Consider the following 18,994-nt stretch of genomic DNA (forward strand, 5'->3'; position numbering starts at 1 on the left):
TCACAGATACCTGCCTCAGCAAAACTAAAGAGAAACCGACCGAGAGAGAACTTTCCAGGCTTTTTTTTTCCGGAGTTCCTGTCTCTTGTCACACACAAATGTGTTACACAACTACTTTAGAGCTCAGACACACTCAAATGTTTGATGTTGGATCTTCCCCGGAAAGCCACCAAATGATGGATACCACTTTCTGAATCCTGCACAAATTACATACGTCTTAGTGTTTTCACCTAAATAATCCAGAATAGCTTATTTTATGTAACTCAAACTGCTGCCACAGACCCAGATAGATTGAGAGGAGTTCTGCTTTAATAAAAAAATAATAATAATTAAAACGTGTGTTTCCTAATTGGCTTTATCTAGAAGTGACTCATCTGTTCAAACATCTTTGGGACCCTCCACCGTGACCTTTGACGGCTGCCAAAGGCCATGAGGCGGGTGGATCTGAACTGCTGTGATCAGACGTGTCGGAGATGGAAGATGAGCTTTACAATACAGTTAAAGAAAACCAAAGACACGGAGGTGTCTAGAGAGTGACGGCGCGACACACTTTGAAACAAGCCAGCGTCCCCACGAATCTCGCAGGGAGCCTTTGGGCACATGTAGCATTAATTGCTGCCTCCACAGAGCCTGCAGACTGCATACACACACACACACACACTATCTGCTGCTCGCATCAAAGACACCGCGCACTGAACTTTATGAAATTTTTATTCAATGTGTTCACTTCCCCCCCCCTCTTTCTTCCTATTTCTATTCCCCACCTTGCCCCCCCTTTTCCCTTTAAAGCTGCGCCACCAAACAGACAAGAAAGACTTCTCTCTGCCATGTTTTTCGGCTCCACTTCCTTCCTGCCCAGAAGCACTGGAGTATCTCGTTAGTTCTCTCGCAGTTAACATCACTCCTCTCTCTGCCAGGAGCAAAAAACCTGATCGGGGGGGGGGTAGGGGGAGGATAATAATAAGAAAAGATATGAAATGAGGGGGTGACATCAAGAAGTTTGGTGGGTGAGATTCTCCGCAGAGCTAGGTGTGGAACAGTAAAACCACTGAGCTACAGTAATTACAGATACAAAAAGGGGAAGAGGAGAGATGAGAGGCTTTTCTTTCCCTGTGGACAATGTACACCAAAGGGCCTAAGTTTCATCAGAAAGTTCACACAGATGAGATACTGGCAAAAACACATGGCAAGATGGTTGTTGTTATGGAAATGCGTTGCACTGATGTCTAATTCATGAGGAAAGCGTCTCTTATTTAACATATCCCACAATTAATTCTTCTTCACCGGAACCTTTTTCCTTTTGCAGAATTATGACAACTGAGCAAACCCGGCTTACACGCGCGCACACACACACAGACAGGTCATCCATCAGCAGCGAGTGTTGTTTCTTCCCCCACACGTCTCATACACACAAGTATAAATCACTGTGCCTGATTTCTGGGGCCAGGGTTTAAATAATTAAAGAGCTTTAATTTATCAGGATTTAGAACCCCCTGACAGTAGGGCTGACAAAAGAAAACGAGAGATATATTGAGAAAGAAAGAAAGAAAAAAGAAAAACAGTCATTACACATTATAAACACATACAAAATGAATACACACTTTACTAGAGAGGGAAAGAAAACACATCTACACCTGGAAGTGAAACCAAAGACTGAGTGAAAAGGCATTAAGGTTTTGTTCTAGAGCTACGTAATCTGCGTGTAAGACGTTTTATTCACCTGTTGGTCGAAGACAAATGCGACACATGTGAAGATATGTATATGTGACACAATTACAACTTATTGGAAAAACAATATCCATGTAGAAAATGAAACACACAATTCAAATCGATCAAAAAAAAAAAAATGACACATCCAGCAAAAAACTACAAAAGAGAAAACAAGCAAAGTTAAAGTGGAGTGCCTTATAACTTTACATGCAAACTATTATGACTTTTTTGATAGCTGTTGAAGTATTTAGGAAATATAAAGCCTGTAGAAAATGGAGAAGAGATTATTAAAGACCATCCAGGACAGGAGACATGAGAAATACGCTACAGTAAATCACATTTAATGTCTTTTGACTCCATATTCAGGCTTAATATGAACTTGGTGTTTCAACTATAACAAATAACTTATGAACCCACACTTTCTACATACCAAAGACAGCTTTGCATGTTGCATTTGGACAAAACCAAAAGACAAAAGACAATTTGGAGTACAACACACAAAGTAAAAGTTGGAATGAAGTGTGTGTTTACTGTGTGATGTTGAGGGAGCAGAGAGGCTGCTGAGGGCAGTGGAAGTCACCAAGTGGTCAAAGGAAGGACTCTGCTGCCCTCCTGTGGCATTAAGAATGCAAGAAAAAAAATAATAACTCCAGGAAAAAGGAAAGAAAAAAAGAAAAATCATCAAATTGGCCAATTGATAATACTGGATGATGTTGTCCTACTTGCATCTTCTGAGTCACAGGATGAACTATTAGCCCTATGAGATTTGGAAGTCAGAAACAAGATCTACCAGCAGGCACAAAGACATAAGGGAGAAACCTTACAAAAACGCATACTGCCATCACTGGCTTATGTTTGACCCTCATATTATTTATTCTTTCCAGTAGATCTCTGAAAACAGGAAGAACACACACAAACTTTCATCAGACACACACGTGAAATCGAAAACGATGACATTTTTACAAAATTCCCCCTTTTTCTCTCTTGAAGAGTAAAACATGCAGAGTCACTCTTGAATAGAATATCATATATTATTGTTAACATTACCGGAGGACTTCAGGGAGCGAAGTTTCTCAATTACTGGCAATAGCTAGCCACCTAGTGGTCAAACCCTTTTATAACATCAAGTATTGACAACAGGGAGTTTTAATCACGACTTTGGAAGTTTTTGGCTAAATGACACCATGTCATCAATGAGTGAACAGCGTGACAAAACCAGTTAGTAGATAATCAACAAAACTATCCAGTCTACAGATTCAATTGGGGGGGGGGGGGGGGGGGGGGAGATTATCACACCAGAAACACAGTATCACCCCAAAACAAACAGTACAATATGTGTTTATAACCATATTGCAAGATTTATTTGATCAATAATATACCTAAATTGTCATAGTTTACAATAGCAGTTTCCTATGAAAATAATTACCCACTGTCCCCATGCCTGACTGAAGATGATACATGTGTCTCCTCCTGGTGGACTGGGTGTCATACTTCAGTTGTCCAGTAGGGAGCGCTGTAGAGCCTCCTGCATCATTGTGTTCTCGTCTGTCGAGTAATCCTGCAAAGTCCAGGAAGAACACAACACAGATTCATTGTGATATTTTATTATCCGGCAAACCAGGAATGGAGCGGCACCGAGGTGTCACAGTGCTGTACTCACAACAAAAGTGTCATAGGAGAAAGTGTGTCTGATCTTCAGGTGCTGGAAAAAGTCTGCACTAATGTAGTTCGGGTCTCCCCAAGGCATCGAGGCACAGATCGGACACACCTGACAACGGCGGCACAAAACACAAAGGTCAACATACTGCCAATCACAAAGAAAAGCATGGCGTGTGGAGCACCAGAGACCGGCTGGGAGTCGACCTCTCACCACTTGACGTGAATCTCGAGCGTGTTGGGTAGTGCAATGTTCAACCAGGCCGTCCTGGTCCAGGTTCTGGCAGTTGCAGTAGGGGCAGGTGAAGGTGTATCGGTTTGGCACTGAACTGTGAGACACAAACACAAACGCTGTCACGCTGACGTCATTCGGATATTTTTCAGGCGGTGAGAACAAACCAAACATGGCGCGAGCTGAAGCGGGACTAGAAGTTTCTGTTTAGTTTCCTGAATTCATTCCACAAGATGAGAATCAAATACAAAAGACACTTCCTGGCCAGTCAGCAGTTATCGGAAACACTTAGACTTGAAAGTAAAAAAAAAAAGCTTTCACTTGTGCCAGATGTTTTTCTCGACACAACAGCAGTAAAAATACCAGAACTTTCCCCTCCAGGTACTTGTCATTTCCTCTTTTACCCATAATGTTGTCAAACTAGTAGAACTATGTAAACAGAGAGTGGAGCCAGAATTCAAAACCTTCCCAGCATTGTTTTCACAGCCTACCGACAGATCGAACATATCACACGCAGGCCGGTCAAACAACTCATCTGTCAGACGAGAATCCGGGATGTAATTCGATCAGGATCTTGCTCACTTTATAACAGATATTTCTGTGCATTTTCACGTGACAATTGTATTTGCTTGAGCAAGAAATCAAAGATACAACCCATTAAGTTGTGTTGACAGTGCACCTTTAGCTCAAAACGACACATTTCAATCATTTGGAATAATTTAAACCAACTGAAATACCTCACGGCTTTTTTGTTTGGAAGTCCATCTGCTTCCCGTTTTAACCAGAGGCCTTCCCAGTAAACAGAATAACTACTTCATAAATACTTAGGCTTATTTGTTAAGAGTTTGAATCCAACCGACCCGCAGCGGCTCCTCCTCCCGTGTCTCACCTGATGATGGCAGGCTGACTCTGGGCTGTGGTCCTCACTCCCTCCTCGATGTACTCCTGGTATTTTGAACAAGCCGCAGTGTGACTTCTCATCTGAGACAGACCCACCTTGTGAGAGAGCACACATCCGTAAATAACCACCGCAACTGGACTTTTCTTTACTCATTTGCTACGCTTTCAAACGTCTCAGAGTTTCATAAACAAAAGCTTCACTTGTTTCTGTCCAAGAAAAGCGCCACTTTGTGGTGGATCGCTTCTGACAGGTGAGAAATGGACTCGTGTCCTTTTCTGTGGCGAGTCTGAAGTATCTCAGTCACTGGACTGTTTCATAAAGAGCGAGACTGAACGCTGAGGGGACAAACGACAGACATCAAGCAAATCACAGTTTTCAGTTCCAGATGAAATATAGTTTAGTTTAGTGAACCGTGATCATGTGATCATTATTATCACAATGCAATCATCCATGATTGATTCCTCGATGGAAAGAAAGAGCGACTTCCCCATTCCGGCACAACCACAACACAAATCAAAACGTCACGGCACAAAAACAAGGAAGCCTGCGTGTGAATTACCAGCAGAGTATTAAGTTTTATTGTAGGGTTTAATGTTGAGCCAGAATATCTCCGGCTCCAGTCTGGCCGATGGGAATGCTGTGCCGAGTTTGCATGTTCTCCCTCATTAAGTGTTAATGCGAGTACGTGTTTCTTCCCTGTGATGGACCCTAACCCTGAAAGCTGCGGGTGAGCCGTCAGCTTTACAGAAAGATAAATAAAAGAGAGGTAAATTTAACTTTATATCGATTTCCACTGACCAGGCTCTCTGCAGGCAACTGGCCGTTATTGACCGTGTTGTCATGTTATTGACATGAGCGAAGGCTCGGATAGGAAACACGTTCAAGCTTCATGCTGACTCTTAAGGATTTAGCTTTCTTCAGGAAATCTTAAAATTCAAAAACATTGTTGCTTAGCTGGTAAATTGAGTCGACTTCCCGTCCCAGGCCTGCAGTTCAATCCCTGATCTAACCCTCCCTGTGTGTTAAAGTGTGTGGCCTATCTGCATGGTGTCCTGTGAGGATTCATGTGACTGAAGGCTCCAGACATGACACACTCGTATACATCCAACCACCATCCATCGCCCCAGGAAGATTGAACATGAATAAAGACTCGTGAAAATCTTGCAGTCGGATAAGTTTACTACCTGCTACACGGTGTGACGTACTTTCCCTAAACTTAACTCCACTGAATTAAAAGTGAAGGCTGCTACAACATCCCTATAATGTACTCCAGCGGCACCTTCAGCAGGTGAATGAATGAAGCAAACAGAATTGTTCTTGGAGCATTCATGTTAAGGGGCTTGGTATGTAAACAGACCGAGAGCCAGGACATTTCCTATAACTTCGTATGTCAGAAAATAGTCTCAGGCTGTCACCGTGCAACCAGGACAGCCACGGACCACAGTTTCACTTTCAATCCAGATCAATGCCAATGAACTTTTAAAAAACACACACCTGAACGCCACACCCCTTGCAAGCTGCCACAGATGACTGAATGAGGGCCTCCAGCTCAGCGGCTTTTGTCCAGTGGCCCAGCGTGGCCCGACATACTGCACAGACGGGCTTCTGAGGACGAAGACACTCCTGCAGACAACTCTGACAGAACCTGTAAGGACACAAGTGATGGGATGTGAGGACGAGACAAGAAGGGGAAAAAAAAGAAAACATCTCATAATGCTGGTTGCAAATCGAGCTGCCGCTTTGAAAGAAAAGCTTTGACAGGCACTTGTTCTATTTATAGGATGAAGGCGGCAGACAGATGCTGAGGAAAACCCTCTTTTTGTTTCTTCCTCTAAAGAAGACGGAAAGTCCCCCCCACCTCCCCCCTCTAGGGGGCCCTGGGACTTGTAGTCCTTTCAGGAACTTTCATGAACTGAAGCGACACGCGTCTAAACTACAACTCCCAAGTGAGGCCTCCTCTTTGATGTAAACAAAACTGAAACTGATTCAGCAAGCTGGACCTTGTTTTGCCACATATCCGCCTTAATAAAACTCAAACTACACTGTCACAACAAATGCAAACGCATGTGCGCTCGAGGTCTCCCCCCTCTGCTGCGCGAACACAATAAAGTGTGTTTTTTCTCTCCATTGTTTCAGCTCGCATCACGGTTATCTTGGCTGGTGGTGTGTGAAGGGAGGGCGGCCCAAAACAAGGCGAAAACACTCACGTATGGCCGCATTGTGTCGTAACGGGACTCTCGAAGATCTCGAGACACACCGGGCACAGGAACTCGGAGACGTCGCTGCTCCCGTCGGAGACGTTCTTCTTGTGCTGTGCTGCGCTGTAGCCTCCGAGCATCGCCATTTCTTTTCTTCACACTGAGTCGGTGCTCCGGCAGGCAGAGCTCCTCCGTCCGCGGGACGACGTCACTACGTCACGGAGGCGACGTCACCGGCCGCGAGGCTCTTCTGAGCGCGAGGCGGGCTCTGCGCAACCTGCAGCCCGCCGCTGTCATCTGCTAAACCTTTAAAAGTCTGCAAAAACTAAAATCTAGAGTAAATGTAGGGATCCTACAGAGAGGCAACTACTGTTTTTTACATTTTCTCTTCTTGATTTTCTTTTTTTTTATTCCTAAAACATTTCCTTAGGAAAAGTGCAAAAACAATGGAAATAATTTCCAAGACTCATTATGAAAGCCAAAATAGAAAATTCTTCCATTGCAAAATACAGTGAAATGTCCAGAAAACTCATCATATTATGCATGTTTTTACAAACTCGCTCCCGACAGCATGGCTTTGAGATTAATGCCAGTTTGCGATAGTTCTAAAAACAACAACACCATGCAGCCCAACATCCCCTATATTACCGAAAATGCTATTCTGAAAAAGCTTTGCATATGTATAATGTGTCAAAACCAGCTCTTGTTAGTAATGGGTGTGAGGTGATGAGGTTTGAGCAGGTATTATCTGTAGCTGGTGTTGGTGTCACTATGAAAAGCTTCTGTCCTCTTTTGACCTTCCATACAGTATGTCACCATAGTAAAGCGCTTCACGTCTGTCCCTTTCTGTATTTTCCCCCAGAAATCTGATTGTGATGGGCAGGTTTTGACCAGTGAACGATATGCTGCTGAGCTTGCTATCTGGTGTTTGGATGCCCTTTCCTGTTATTTTTCCCTATACCATCCCCTAATCCCAACTGGTCAAAGATGGCAGCCACTTCTACTCCAGGTGTTTTTATAAACAGTACTCTTTATTTGTCTATGTTTTTCCCTTGTGGGATAGTTGAAAATGTTGTTTTGTTTCTTCTATTTATATTTATGCAAAGTGCCATCACAAAGTTGTAACAGCACTGCTATAAACAGAATGAATTCAATGTAATTTATTTGGAGCTGGTTGTGAGGCTCCAAGCTTCAACTGACTCGGGTCTTGTTATGCAGTTGGTGATGAAGCTGGGGCTAAAGTTCTGTTGCATTATGTGGGGATGGGGTTGTTATGGTTGTGTTCGGGGCTCTTCTCTCTGCGTCACGTGGTCCTGTGACGCTAATGTCAGGCCGATGCGCATGCGCATTGTGATGATGGGAATTTCCAACAGCTGAGGAGGCGTCGCTAGCCATGGCTAGCACTTGTTAAAGGTAAGATGTGCCGTTTGGCGGCGTTTCAGTTTGGAAACGGCGTGATCTCGCAGCGCCACGTTGGTAACCCCCGAGATGACGGGGAGTCGACCCTTTGTTTGCGTTTCTTGTGGGATTATTTTCTGTTACTTTGGGCAGATCCGCATGAAGCGATGGAACGCCCTGCTAGCTGGGGGAAACGGTCGCTAGCCAGCTGCGCTGAAATGGGCGTTCACTCCGTTCATTTGGGGGCCACACCGGCGGTAACCGTGGGTTCCACACAATTCTGAGCATTTATAACATCATTATACACCCAGTGCGAGTGTTTCTTTTGGTTCCCACTGGCCGCCGTTGGTTCTGGCGTATCTGATGCGCAGTAGGAAGGCATGGTGGTTTTGGAGGCTCGGGCTGCTAGCTCGCTAAATGAATGTTGGCTTAGGTTGAACTGGTATAACATGAGAGAATAAACTGGAATAAGGAGCAACGTGCTTAAGTTTAAGCAGCCATATAGAAGATTGTTGACGTCAGGTTGCGTACGTGTCGTCTGTTTTAAGCTGAAGCTAACTGGAGGGCTAGGAGCGTCCACACGCAAGTAGCTCACATATTTACTGTTGTAATAATCGTTAGATTGAAGGGATGTCTGTTATTAGTGCACAAATTGATGTAATCTACCTTCTTAACTACCCGTTTTAGCATTCGAATTGCACACCTCGATAACAATCCACGAGTACAGCCATTTCAGTGTGTGACTGACATAACCCACGCAATGCATCGTCCCACACTGTTTGAATAGTGATGCCTGCACATCTCCCTTCTCATCTGAGCCACGAAATGCACAAACACAATGCATGTCTCTATTATGATGCAACATCACGAAATTTTCCATCAATGTTAACGCTGAGATTGAAATCTGATCATTTTGTGCATCATTAAACGCATACCATATGAATGAACTTTGTTTAGGTGACACGTGCAAAATATAGATTAACACACAAAGAGGAACTAGTGAGTCTGTTTGTGTGAAACGGTGCAGCCCACTGGACTTCATAATCACATCTTTCCTGATCCAGATTTTAATTTGACTCTTTTGCCTCATGAAATATCGACCACCAACCGTCACACCTGCATTGTGTCATTTGTTCCCATCTTGCATCCATGTTTTGTTTTTGTTTTTTTTTGCTACCACTGTGGGTGAAACGATGAGTACTTCCAGGACAGGTCAGCAGTTCATCGCATTCTCGCCCAAGGGCAAATTAAAGTTACCAGTTAACCTCGATTGTTGGATAAAACCAGGATCTTCTTAAAGCGAGGTCGTCACGTTAAGCACGACACAGCCTGCCCCAGTTTTGGTTTTGCTGTGTTCAGTTTTGGTTGTGTGACCAAAGGGTTTGCTGGGGTTAAAGTCTCCACCTTTGTAGCACTCATTTTTAACTTCTATCATTGTTTTTGTGGAAAGTTGGTTATTCCAGAACTGATTTCCCATGTATCAATATCATTGTCATCTATTTGCCCGCCCGCTCTCAGTTTCTGCTATGTCCACCAATGCACTGTAGGTTGAGTTAGTGTCAGACTCTAGCTGTAATTCAAGCTTAATTTTTTATCAGTATTCGCATTATGATTCTTAATATTTCTCTGCCGTGTCATTGCAGCTTGGATATGGCTCAGAACAATCGCCCGACCATGAGTGAGTCTTCTAGATGAGCGACCTTGAACCCTACGCCGGCTGAAACCAAGGAATGGAATAGATGCAACACTGCATTACCAGTGTGTGAAGAACAGCTCCTCCTGACTTCATTTTTCATGACACAGGCCTGTTTGTCTGGACAACTTAGACTTTGAGCCAAGAGCAGAGATGGCCGTACGAAGGCGTCCCTACAGGCTGCAGCCCAGCTACGCCAACTGAAACCACCAACGCCAGACAACTGCATCTCTTGTTCAGATGATGTGCTGCTGAGTGGATGCAAAATCTCACTCCTCCAAAAGACTAACGCTGACTGTGTGCCAGTGTGTGTGCGATGAGTTATGGTGACCGAAAATGGTGCGTGAATGTGGCATCCTGGTGCAAGTTATGCTAAAAGGGGTGAGGCTCTCCCATAAACGTGTAACAGCTGACTGATAGTCTGCTGCAAACAATGGATGCCAAGTTAAAAGAGGACCTGTTCCGGAGGTACGTGACGGCTCTGGAGAGGCGCCTGGAGGAGGGAGGGGAACGCACGGTGAGCAGAAGTACACCTGAGGGGGACCGGAGCAGACACAAGGACAGTGAAGCCCTGCTTTCCACTGCCACCGCTCTGCTGGGAGCCTACCAACCAGACCCGGGGCAGCGATTTCGCATGGTGCGTTTCTATGAGGTGGTGGAGAACTCGCTCCGCTGCCAGAGAGGAGGAAACCTCCGCAGCCTGGACAGAGCGTTCCACACCCTGGAAACCATCTGCACCAACCTCCTGCTCTTTCCCTGGAAGAAGGAGTTCAGATGTATAAAGGTGAGCTGATACTTCATGTTTATATTGTTTCCACACAGTTCTCACATTGCTCAGGACTTTATTTTTGGATGGTAATTTATTTTTAAAAGTCTTTATTTAGAAGCTGTGTCATCGATCACAAGAAATTTTAACATGTATAGAGTTTCTGCAGTTTAAGAAATGAGATACTGATTGACTCTGTGGAAACATCAGCTCCTAGTTTCCATGGCTCAGCACATACACATTTACAGCAATACATTAACAAGTGACTGTCCAATATTTACACCATCTTGCTGTATTTATCTACAAATAAAGCTTCTTAAAGATGTTCATACAGTTGTAGTTATGATGAGCGTGCACATTGTGCTTGTAACACCTTAGAGTTTTATGCTTCCGGTCCTGGGTTCATCGTGTGGCAGTGGGTCTTAAATAATGTTTTCTTATCTTTCCAAATAGCAATAGCTTTTTAAACTGAATCCAAGCAAAGGAATTCAATTATGATCACACAGATAAGAAGGACATGTGTAATATTTATGCGTTTGAAAAACACTGAAAATGTTTCTATATGTTAACAATGGTGATCATTTAACTTGAGGGTTATTTTGGACATTTTGCTGTTGATTTCTGACTGTGGTCTTTTTGATGTAAAGTTTTCCCCGTCGGCTGTATGTTCGAATTAAATAACTCCTGTTGATTAACCTTTTTCTCTTTCAGACCTTCACTGGCCCATATGTCTACCATCTGCAGTCCGCCATCTCCGACGCTGAGCTCCGCTCTCTAATGCGCACCATTGGCTATGCCTGTGACCACGATTCGCAGTTCTATTTGCAGGAACACCCCGGAGGCTCCACTCATCTCCGTCAGTTAGCATTTGAACTCTTCCTGGCGCAGGCAGAGTGTCGTCTTCTCAGTGAGGTGGTGGCTCTGGCTCGCGGGTCGGCCTCGGAGCTGGAAGCCCTGGAGCTCCGCAGAGGGTGCAGAGATGATGCAGCCGGCTGTGCTGAGGCGCTCCGCCGCCGCGACAGCCTCGGCGCAGATATGGCACGGCTGTCCGTGCGCCCTTTGGATATAGAGCGGCCTCATGCCCACCACCTGAGGCGAGGCAGCCGACCGTCCAAGTCCGTGGATGTTACAGACGGGGCAGGTCACTGGCACCCGGCAGTCAGCAAGCCGGTTCTGAAGGCCTCGCTGAGTCTGAGGAAGGAGCCGCTGTTTGTGGATGCAGAGGAGGACATGAAGGACGAGATCCTGAGACCCAACACCTCAGCATCTCTTTTCTCTGTGGCAGCTCCACCTTCTTATAGTCCCATTGCCGATTTCTTCCCAATCCAGTCCCCTCCGCCTGCTGATCCCTACACTTCTTATCATCTCTCATCTCTGGATGAGATTGACTTGTACACGGAGAGAGGGGGTGCTGGGACTGGCGGAAGGCAAACGCCGTCTCGACCTCCATCCAGAGAGCCCCGGGATGCTCGGGACGGGTGGCTGCTGAAGGCTCACGGCAGTGTGAAGTGTCAGGGTTGTGGGCTGGGCTGCTCCACGATGGCGTCCTGCCAGAGGTGTGACATGATCCTCTGTCCCGCCTGCCACGACGTTGACCCCTCGCCTTGCTGTGGCCTCCAGGACTACCACCCCAAATCCCCACGGCCCCTCGATGGATACATCCCCGTCAAGGAAAAGCTCTCCGTCTACTCCAATACTCATTCCCACTCCCATCTCCACCCACTCACTCTGACCCACTCACATTCTCATCCCCACCCTCACCCTCAGATGGTAGAGAAGCCCCTCATGTCCACCAAGCTGTTTCCAAGCAAGTCTGTTGCCTTGACAACGCCAAAGGGAGGCAGCAGCGAGCGGCTCAGCATGGGGGGATCGCGATGCGGGTTCTGCAACAAGCCAGGTGCATCACACACTTGTGTGAACTGCTCGAAGGTGTCGTGTGACTCGTGCATGGGCTTGTATGCGAAGGATATGTGCACGCGGAAGAATCCTCAGCACAGCTTTGTGCCCAACCATCAACTCAACTTCAAATCTGGCACCATATCTCATCTGGTGTATCGGTGAATCAAGCAGACGGAGTGTTTTAGTTTCCTCTCCTCCCCTTGACCCGCAACGTAGTCTTGCACTATTGCTTTTGCTTTCCTCTCACTTCACTATGTTCCCCTTTATCTGAGGGTCTTTACGCCGACCCGCCCTTGAACTTTGTACATTTTCTCTTGCCGTCAGTAGGGAGTTTGGAATGCACATGACACAGGGAGCCATATCCGCCCATCTCTGCCTGCTCCAAGTCCAGGCCTCTTCTCTGTTTCTTCTGTTTCACCCTGCTAGCTGCTCTTGAGTAGTCGTGATGTTGTAGCGCTTCCCAAATTCCTCAAATTTTACCCTCAGAAGGAAAAGTGGAGAAAACAGTCTAATTCCTTCTCATTCTGAATGAATTACATCCAAATGAACATATATTCTTTTCCTAAATTCCAGCTAAGAATTCTTCTAATATATAAATATATATATATATATATATATATACAGTATATATGTGTGTGCGTGCGTGTGTGTGTGTGTATGAATGTGTGTGTGTAGAAAAGACCTCTGAGCTTGCATTGTGATAAAGGGGATCTTTTTTTAACTTGGAAAAAAAAAAAAAAGTAGGGATAAAGGAAAAAACATACACTGGAAATCAATAAGTCAATAGTATATATTTTTTATCTCTATTCTCTAGAACAATGTGAGACTGTTAAATGGGCATGAGGTCTGGCATTGGGATCTTCTGGGTATGAACCTCTGTGGGTGTGGGGTGGGAGATCTCTTAAAGGGACACACTGAGACAATGGTTCAGACGCCATATATTCTATTGAAAAGATTCTGCCTTGTAAATTAACCCCCGATGGTTTCTGGTTCTCTGACCGAGCTTCAGATGCTGCTGTTGACTTGAGACTTTGAAGATAAGTGGCGTTGATTTCTTTCTGGTAGTCGTGTCCGTACCCCGCCCCCCCCCCCCCGTCATTACACTCCTCCAGCCAACACGGCTCATGATGTTGTAGTTTCCCTTCTCCGCATCTGTGGTCGCCGCTGGCCTCGGGCCAGGTCACAGGAAGTCTCACACCGAGCCGCAGTTCAACAGATTACGCTTCTTTCACCTGGTGTGAGACCACTGATTGGTTTTAGGCAGTATGAACGTGTATACTCTAACATGGTTTCCGTCTACCTCAGATGACTTGTACACCCAGTTTAACATTGTGGTTTCAAACTAGCCCTGAAGAAACAACTACTGTGTATTTATTACATTTATCTTGTACAATTTGCTTCTCGTGTTTCCGCTGAAACATCTCACAATCAAGCAAATCAGTCACTTTGACAGGTTGTTGTTTTTTTTGTTTACTCTTTCTTGCCGTGTGTACAGGTGGCGACACATGGAGAATCTCTTGCAATCCATTACGACGGAGAGGCCTCACTTTATGGTCATTTGAAGCTGATGTTGTACCGCGCTACAAAGTCAAATTAACTTTAGAAAGAAATCATTTACACATAAATCTGAGCTCCTGATCAAAAACCTAAATGAATGGGGGGGTGGGGGGGGGGGTAATGCTGCTTCGCTGATTGTCTAATTGGCAGGTTGTGATGTAAATGAACCTGTGTGCCTGTACAGGCGGCCTACCTACAGGCCAGGTAGAGCTTCAACTCCATACTGTGCAGGCCACAAACTGATCTCCAAAAATGAACGACTGGTTTTCAGATGACTGCAGGATGATGGTCATTTTAAATACATTTCTACCAGGCACTGGTGGAAATTTCTCCAAATTGGAGTTTGTTTTAGAAAAAGATCAAATGCTGAATAAAAATGAGTCTTTTCCATTTCCCAGAAGTCTTTGTGGTAGATGTACTCGGATGATGTGGCTGAAGCCACTCCAAAAAACTTTCAACTATGATAACATGAACTGGACTGAACTGATCAAATCACATCTGAGTGTGAAAATCTGAACAAAACACAAACACATAGTCTCTGTAATCAGGATTTGAGATGCACTTTAATAACTGTAAATGAAGTTCTGTGTAGTTTGTACAACTCTCAGCTTCAATATGACTATTATTGATCAGAACTATTTCTGTGAAGAATTTACAGCACAGTTTTTCACCCTGTGTGTGTGTGTGTGTGTGTGACACACTTCAAGCACTGGAACAGCTGTGCTGGTAAAGGTGTGTGTGAGGAGATGTTCGCCTCCTCTGTTAGTTTACGTTAAATGGCTTTTACTCCGTGTGAACATTTAAAAAGGAAGTTCCTTCAGTCGTTAGGCTTTAATTGTCCTTTGTAAAAAAAAAAGGGAGTAATTGTATATTGCAGTTGGTCATCACCAAGGGCTAATTTCAAATCACATTTCATTAAACAAAAAAAAAAAAAAAAAAAGTCCGGGTTATTGAGACAGACTACTAAAGCTGCTCCAGCCTTAATGTTCTGTCAGGAATAACCTCCAAATGCCTTAAGCTCATTCAGCTGTCTTATCCTTCAGTATTTATGTTTTTCATGTGGTCTTTTCCCTGTTTCGTGTTTCACCAGCCTGCAGGTTGAAAATCAGCATGTGAAGCAGACAGGAGGGCAGATGATGTGAAACAATAGAATTTATGCAGCAGTTCACACTTGTCGTTGCCTGTCATGTTTTGTTTTGATGTCAGATTTCTTTTATATATTTGTTTTTGTTTTTGTGAAGTTTGATCTCATACTTCTGCTCATTCCTCCTCTCGAAGCCTGAAATGTCGTGTCTTTATCATGTTGAAAAGGTGAAGAAGGGAAGTCTGATACCTGCTGGATGTTGTTAAAACATTCTTTTAGGAAATGTTGTCGGGTCAACATTAGTTGAGTCGGGTATCAGAAAAGTCTTGAGTGACCTTAGGGGCTGTGCAATTTTATTAGTTTCCATTCAACAAAGCCTTTTTTTTTTTTTTTTTTTCTTTCAATACTTTGAATATTTATCATATTGAATATATTTCCGTTCCTCAACTCTGTTTGCAAATCATACCAGCATGGAAGACGACTGTCCGAAGTATTGAGCCATGTGAGAGTGAACATATTGCCAAATGAAGAACAAATCTCTTACTGGAGCGGAAAACTAAAATCCTGTGGCTTTTCTGGATGTACAGTTAATGTATCATAAATCTGTGAATTTTGCTAAAGTTTCGCCTCGTGTCTGTAGATGTTGGCCTTTTTAGGAAGCCTGGAGAGAAAACGATCAACATAGACAGACGTACACACACACACACACACACACACACACACACACACACACGAGGGGATATCACTGGAAGCAGCGGGCTGATAATTTGTCTCTAAGGGCTAAGCAGTCTCCAGGCTGCCGCTGTTGTAACACGTTAGACGACCTGTGGAGTGGAGAGCTTATCGCAGCTTTTGCGGGACGCAAAAGAAAAGTGGTGAGATACATTGAGCCATTTTAACACCATCAGTTAAAGTTTCTCTCTCAAATCACCGTGGAAGTCCACTCTCCCTTTACCTCTGTGTGGATATGTGAGCGATATCAACAATGGTGGTGTAGTCAGGCAGCCCCCCCCTCCCCTCCCCTTTCTCCTGGCATGCTCTGTAAAAGGCCCATACCCATGTACCCCGACTCCCCCCAACCCTCCCGCCTTGGCACTGAGGATCATCGCACAATGTTTATGTGAAGGGGTATGGACCTTATGATCAATATGTGGGGATGGAAAGGGACAATAGCCAAACTTGTTAACTGGATGATGAATATATAAGAAATGACGCAGACGTAAATGAGATTTTATAAAATAATTTCAAGAATAAAATTCAGAAAAAAAATCCAAACGTGTGTTTCTTGTGTGACTGAATTGTCAAGTTCAACACATACACAGTCTTCACTTTGAGTTTTATTTTTTTTAAATATATGAATAATTTTTACTTCTATCACTGTTAATGTTGCTGAAAGCCTTACTCATTCAAACTTCCACTACCTCTTATTAAACGTTTTCTTCTTTTTTGCCAGTAGATGGCGACAAATGCTCATTTAACTTGGTCACATGACCAACACAAACACTGACACTTCTACAAAAAATATAACATGCATTTGGATTCATGGTAGATCAAAAGTGTGACTTTACTCTGTATAAATCTATGGATGTGCAGTGCACACTGCATTTATTGAAAAACGATCAACTTTTTAATGTTTTTTGATATTTTTCAGATAAATCAGGCTCATAGGTACTGAACAGATAAACTTTATTCACTCTGTTGTATCTGGTACCAGCTCTCTTATGGCATCAAGTGACCCAAATAAATTATCTAAATCCTAAACCAGCGCAAATGATTGTACTATGTCTGCCAGGAGATGTAAGAAGTTGTTATTGGCCGAGTCAGACAAATTAAAGTAAATATGATAATCATGTGAACATGATATTATTTCTTACTGATGAAAGGCAGCGTTTTACTCGTGTGGGTTCCTGCTATCAGTGATTTTCTCAGTGTGGATGAAATACAATAAATTTCCCATTTATATCTGGATAAACTCAGATAAATGTCCTTTTTCTTTTCGCAGCCACACACAGCAGGCCTCACGCGTCGCAGCTTTACGCGGCGTGTCTCCTGGACCACCAGAGGACGTCTCTGGAATGGACACCTGCTCAGGATAAACTTACAGATGTTTGTTTTGGATCAAGGCGCTTTAGCAAGCGAGAGCTGGAGTCTGGCACCGCCCTTAGTCTAAATATACTTCCGTGGCGGGAGTAATAATTGGCTCCGTTTGTGGACCGGCCTCCAACGGCCTGATGCTGCAGCTGATCTGCGGAGATGGGTCACAGAGAGACCTCTGCAGTGACTGAAATGCAGAGTGAGAGCCAGCCGACTGCAGCCGGCGTCAGCCGGGCCTCTGGGACGTGTCAGCACTGTGCTGACTAACAGCCTTTACCTGCCCTGAGGGAGCCGGAGACATTACTTTTCAGCGAGATAGGAAGATCATGACTGATGGCACACTGCTTAGCCTTTGAATATATTCACCATCAGCACTAAGCTGCCGTCTTTCTTAAGAGCTTCTCTAATTAGTGAGGCTGCTGCTGGAACAAACACGATACTGGACTTAAGACTGTATTTAAATTTGGAGTTTCGCTGGACAAATTGTGTTCAAAGTTTACTTATGCTCCATGCAGCCATGTCACAGTAGCTGGAGGAATATCCCAGCAAATTTAGTGTGTGCAGGTAAAATCAAATTAAAGATTGGGCGGGGGTGACAGTCCATCAAACCCAGAGAGGATCGTTGTGAACAGACACGGGGAGAACATGCAAAGGCCACACAGAGGTGTGAGGTGACCGTACTAACCGCCGCTTCATTGCCATCTTCGCTCCGTTTTTACATTTCATGCTCACCCGTCACTCTTGTTCCTGTTAAAATGAAGTAATGTTTACCAGAGACATTTCTGGAGCAAATGACGCACAACAGTACACAAACAAACATGAGCTGAAACACACGTATTGCTCATGTCGAACAGCTGAGGACTCGGCACCAGGCCGAGCTGTGGTTTATCGACAACTTCTCCTCGGCTGTGTTTCTGGAAAGTGGCGGGGCGGCGTGTGCAAACCTTTCCTATTTTTTGCCCCCCTTCAAATAGATTTCCCAAATGTTTGCACGGCGGTGTAAAGCTGAGCCTTTTTGAGTGACAAGTATTCCTGTTTCCATGTCTTTCTGTGAGTGGACTGCATGTTCTCCCTGTGCGAGCCTTTCTCTGGGTACTGCGGTGTCTACCTGTAAATCAGATCGTTGGTACTTTGCTGGGATCAGCTCTGGTGTCCCTGAGCAGGATAAATGGGTTGAGGAGATGAACGGATGAGGACAGAATGCTTCGGAATGCATGAACAACATCGGAAAAATGTGGCGTGATTGATATAGTTTTGGACTCTATGAGCATCTGACGATGAACGCGTCATGTGTTTCACCTTTTTTCTCAGAGACGGGCGATTCGTCCGAGTAAACGGGACCGCTGCTGTCTCACCGTTCTCCGAAGCGCCAAAGTTTTGCAAGCGTGCACGAATATCCGAGAACAGGAACACAACTCAGCAACGTTTCGTCACACCAGGTATCCAGTAACACTTCTGTTATTATATGATGAGGATATTCAGGGTAGATCCCCATGTACCTGCTGGAGCAGAAAACTGTCGTGGTGCTTTCACTCTTTCATTATTTTCCACAAAATCAGTCACTTTTTAAAAAAATAGACAGCGAAAGACACTTTTATAGACTATAGTATTCATGATGCTAATATATCTTAGTTCATGTTATTTCACTTTTTATTTTGTCATTTGAAATTCTATTTGTTTTTGTGTCTGAATTGGGATTTAAAAGTAAACTTACCCTGATGCAAGATAATGTATAGAATCCTTATCAGAGTGAAGGGAACACCTCAAACAAGCATAGGTCACTTTAAAACTTTAATGTAGTGGACA

The 18,994-nt window shown here is 44.3% G+C and overlaps 2 protein-coding genes across 3 annotated transcripts; one reads left to right on the plus strand and one right to left on the minus strand.

Annotated features, from left to right (window-relative positions):
- Positions 1-1,437: 1,437 nt before the first annotated feature.
- On the minus strand, positions 1,438-6,917 carry rnf114 (ring finger protein 114). 2 transcript variants are annotated; one of them, XR_013935536.1, is made up of 7 exons: positions 6,707-6,912; positions 5,994-6,144; positions 4,488-4,594; positions 3,581-3,695; positions 3,371-3,478; positions 3,137-3,268; positions 1,447-2,601 (listed from the first exon to the last, which is right to left on the minus strand). XR_013935536.1 is itself a non-coding variant. In XM_080469256.1 (6 exons), exons 1-6 carry the CDS (start codon positions 6,841-6,843, stop codon positions 3,203-3,205), a joined length of 684 nt encoding a protein of 227 aa, XP_080325382.1. In that variant the 5' UTR covers positions 6,844-6,917; the 3' UTR covers positions 1,438-3,202. The 2 variants fall into 2 exon arrangements, 1 of the variants encoding a protein (XP_080325382.1); XM_080469256.1 differs by having other exon boundaries at positions 1,438-3,268; positions 6,707-6,917.
- A 1,154-nt stretch (positions 6,918-8,071) lies between these two features.
- Positions 8,072-13,089, plus strand: spata2 (spermatogenesis associated 2). Its single transcript, XM_080468792.1, has 3 exons — positions 8,072-8,110; positions 9,739-10,572; positions 11,266-13,089. The coding sequence occupies exons 2-3, from the start codon at positions 10,222-10,224 to the stop codon at positions 12,613-12,615; spliced, it is 1,701 nt and encodes a 566-aa protein (XP_080324918.1). The 5' UTR covers positions 8,072-8,110; positions 9,739-10,221; the 3' UTR covers positions 12,616-13,089.
- Positions 13,090-18,994: the final 5,905 nt, after the last annotated feature.

Source organism: Lipophrys pholis (genome assembly GCF_963383615.2).
Source record: "Lipophrys pholis genome assembly, chromosome: 8".
Taxonomy (NCBI): Eukaryota; Metazoa; Chordata; class Actinopteri; order Blenniiformes; family Blenniidae; genus Lipophrys; species Lipophrys pholis.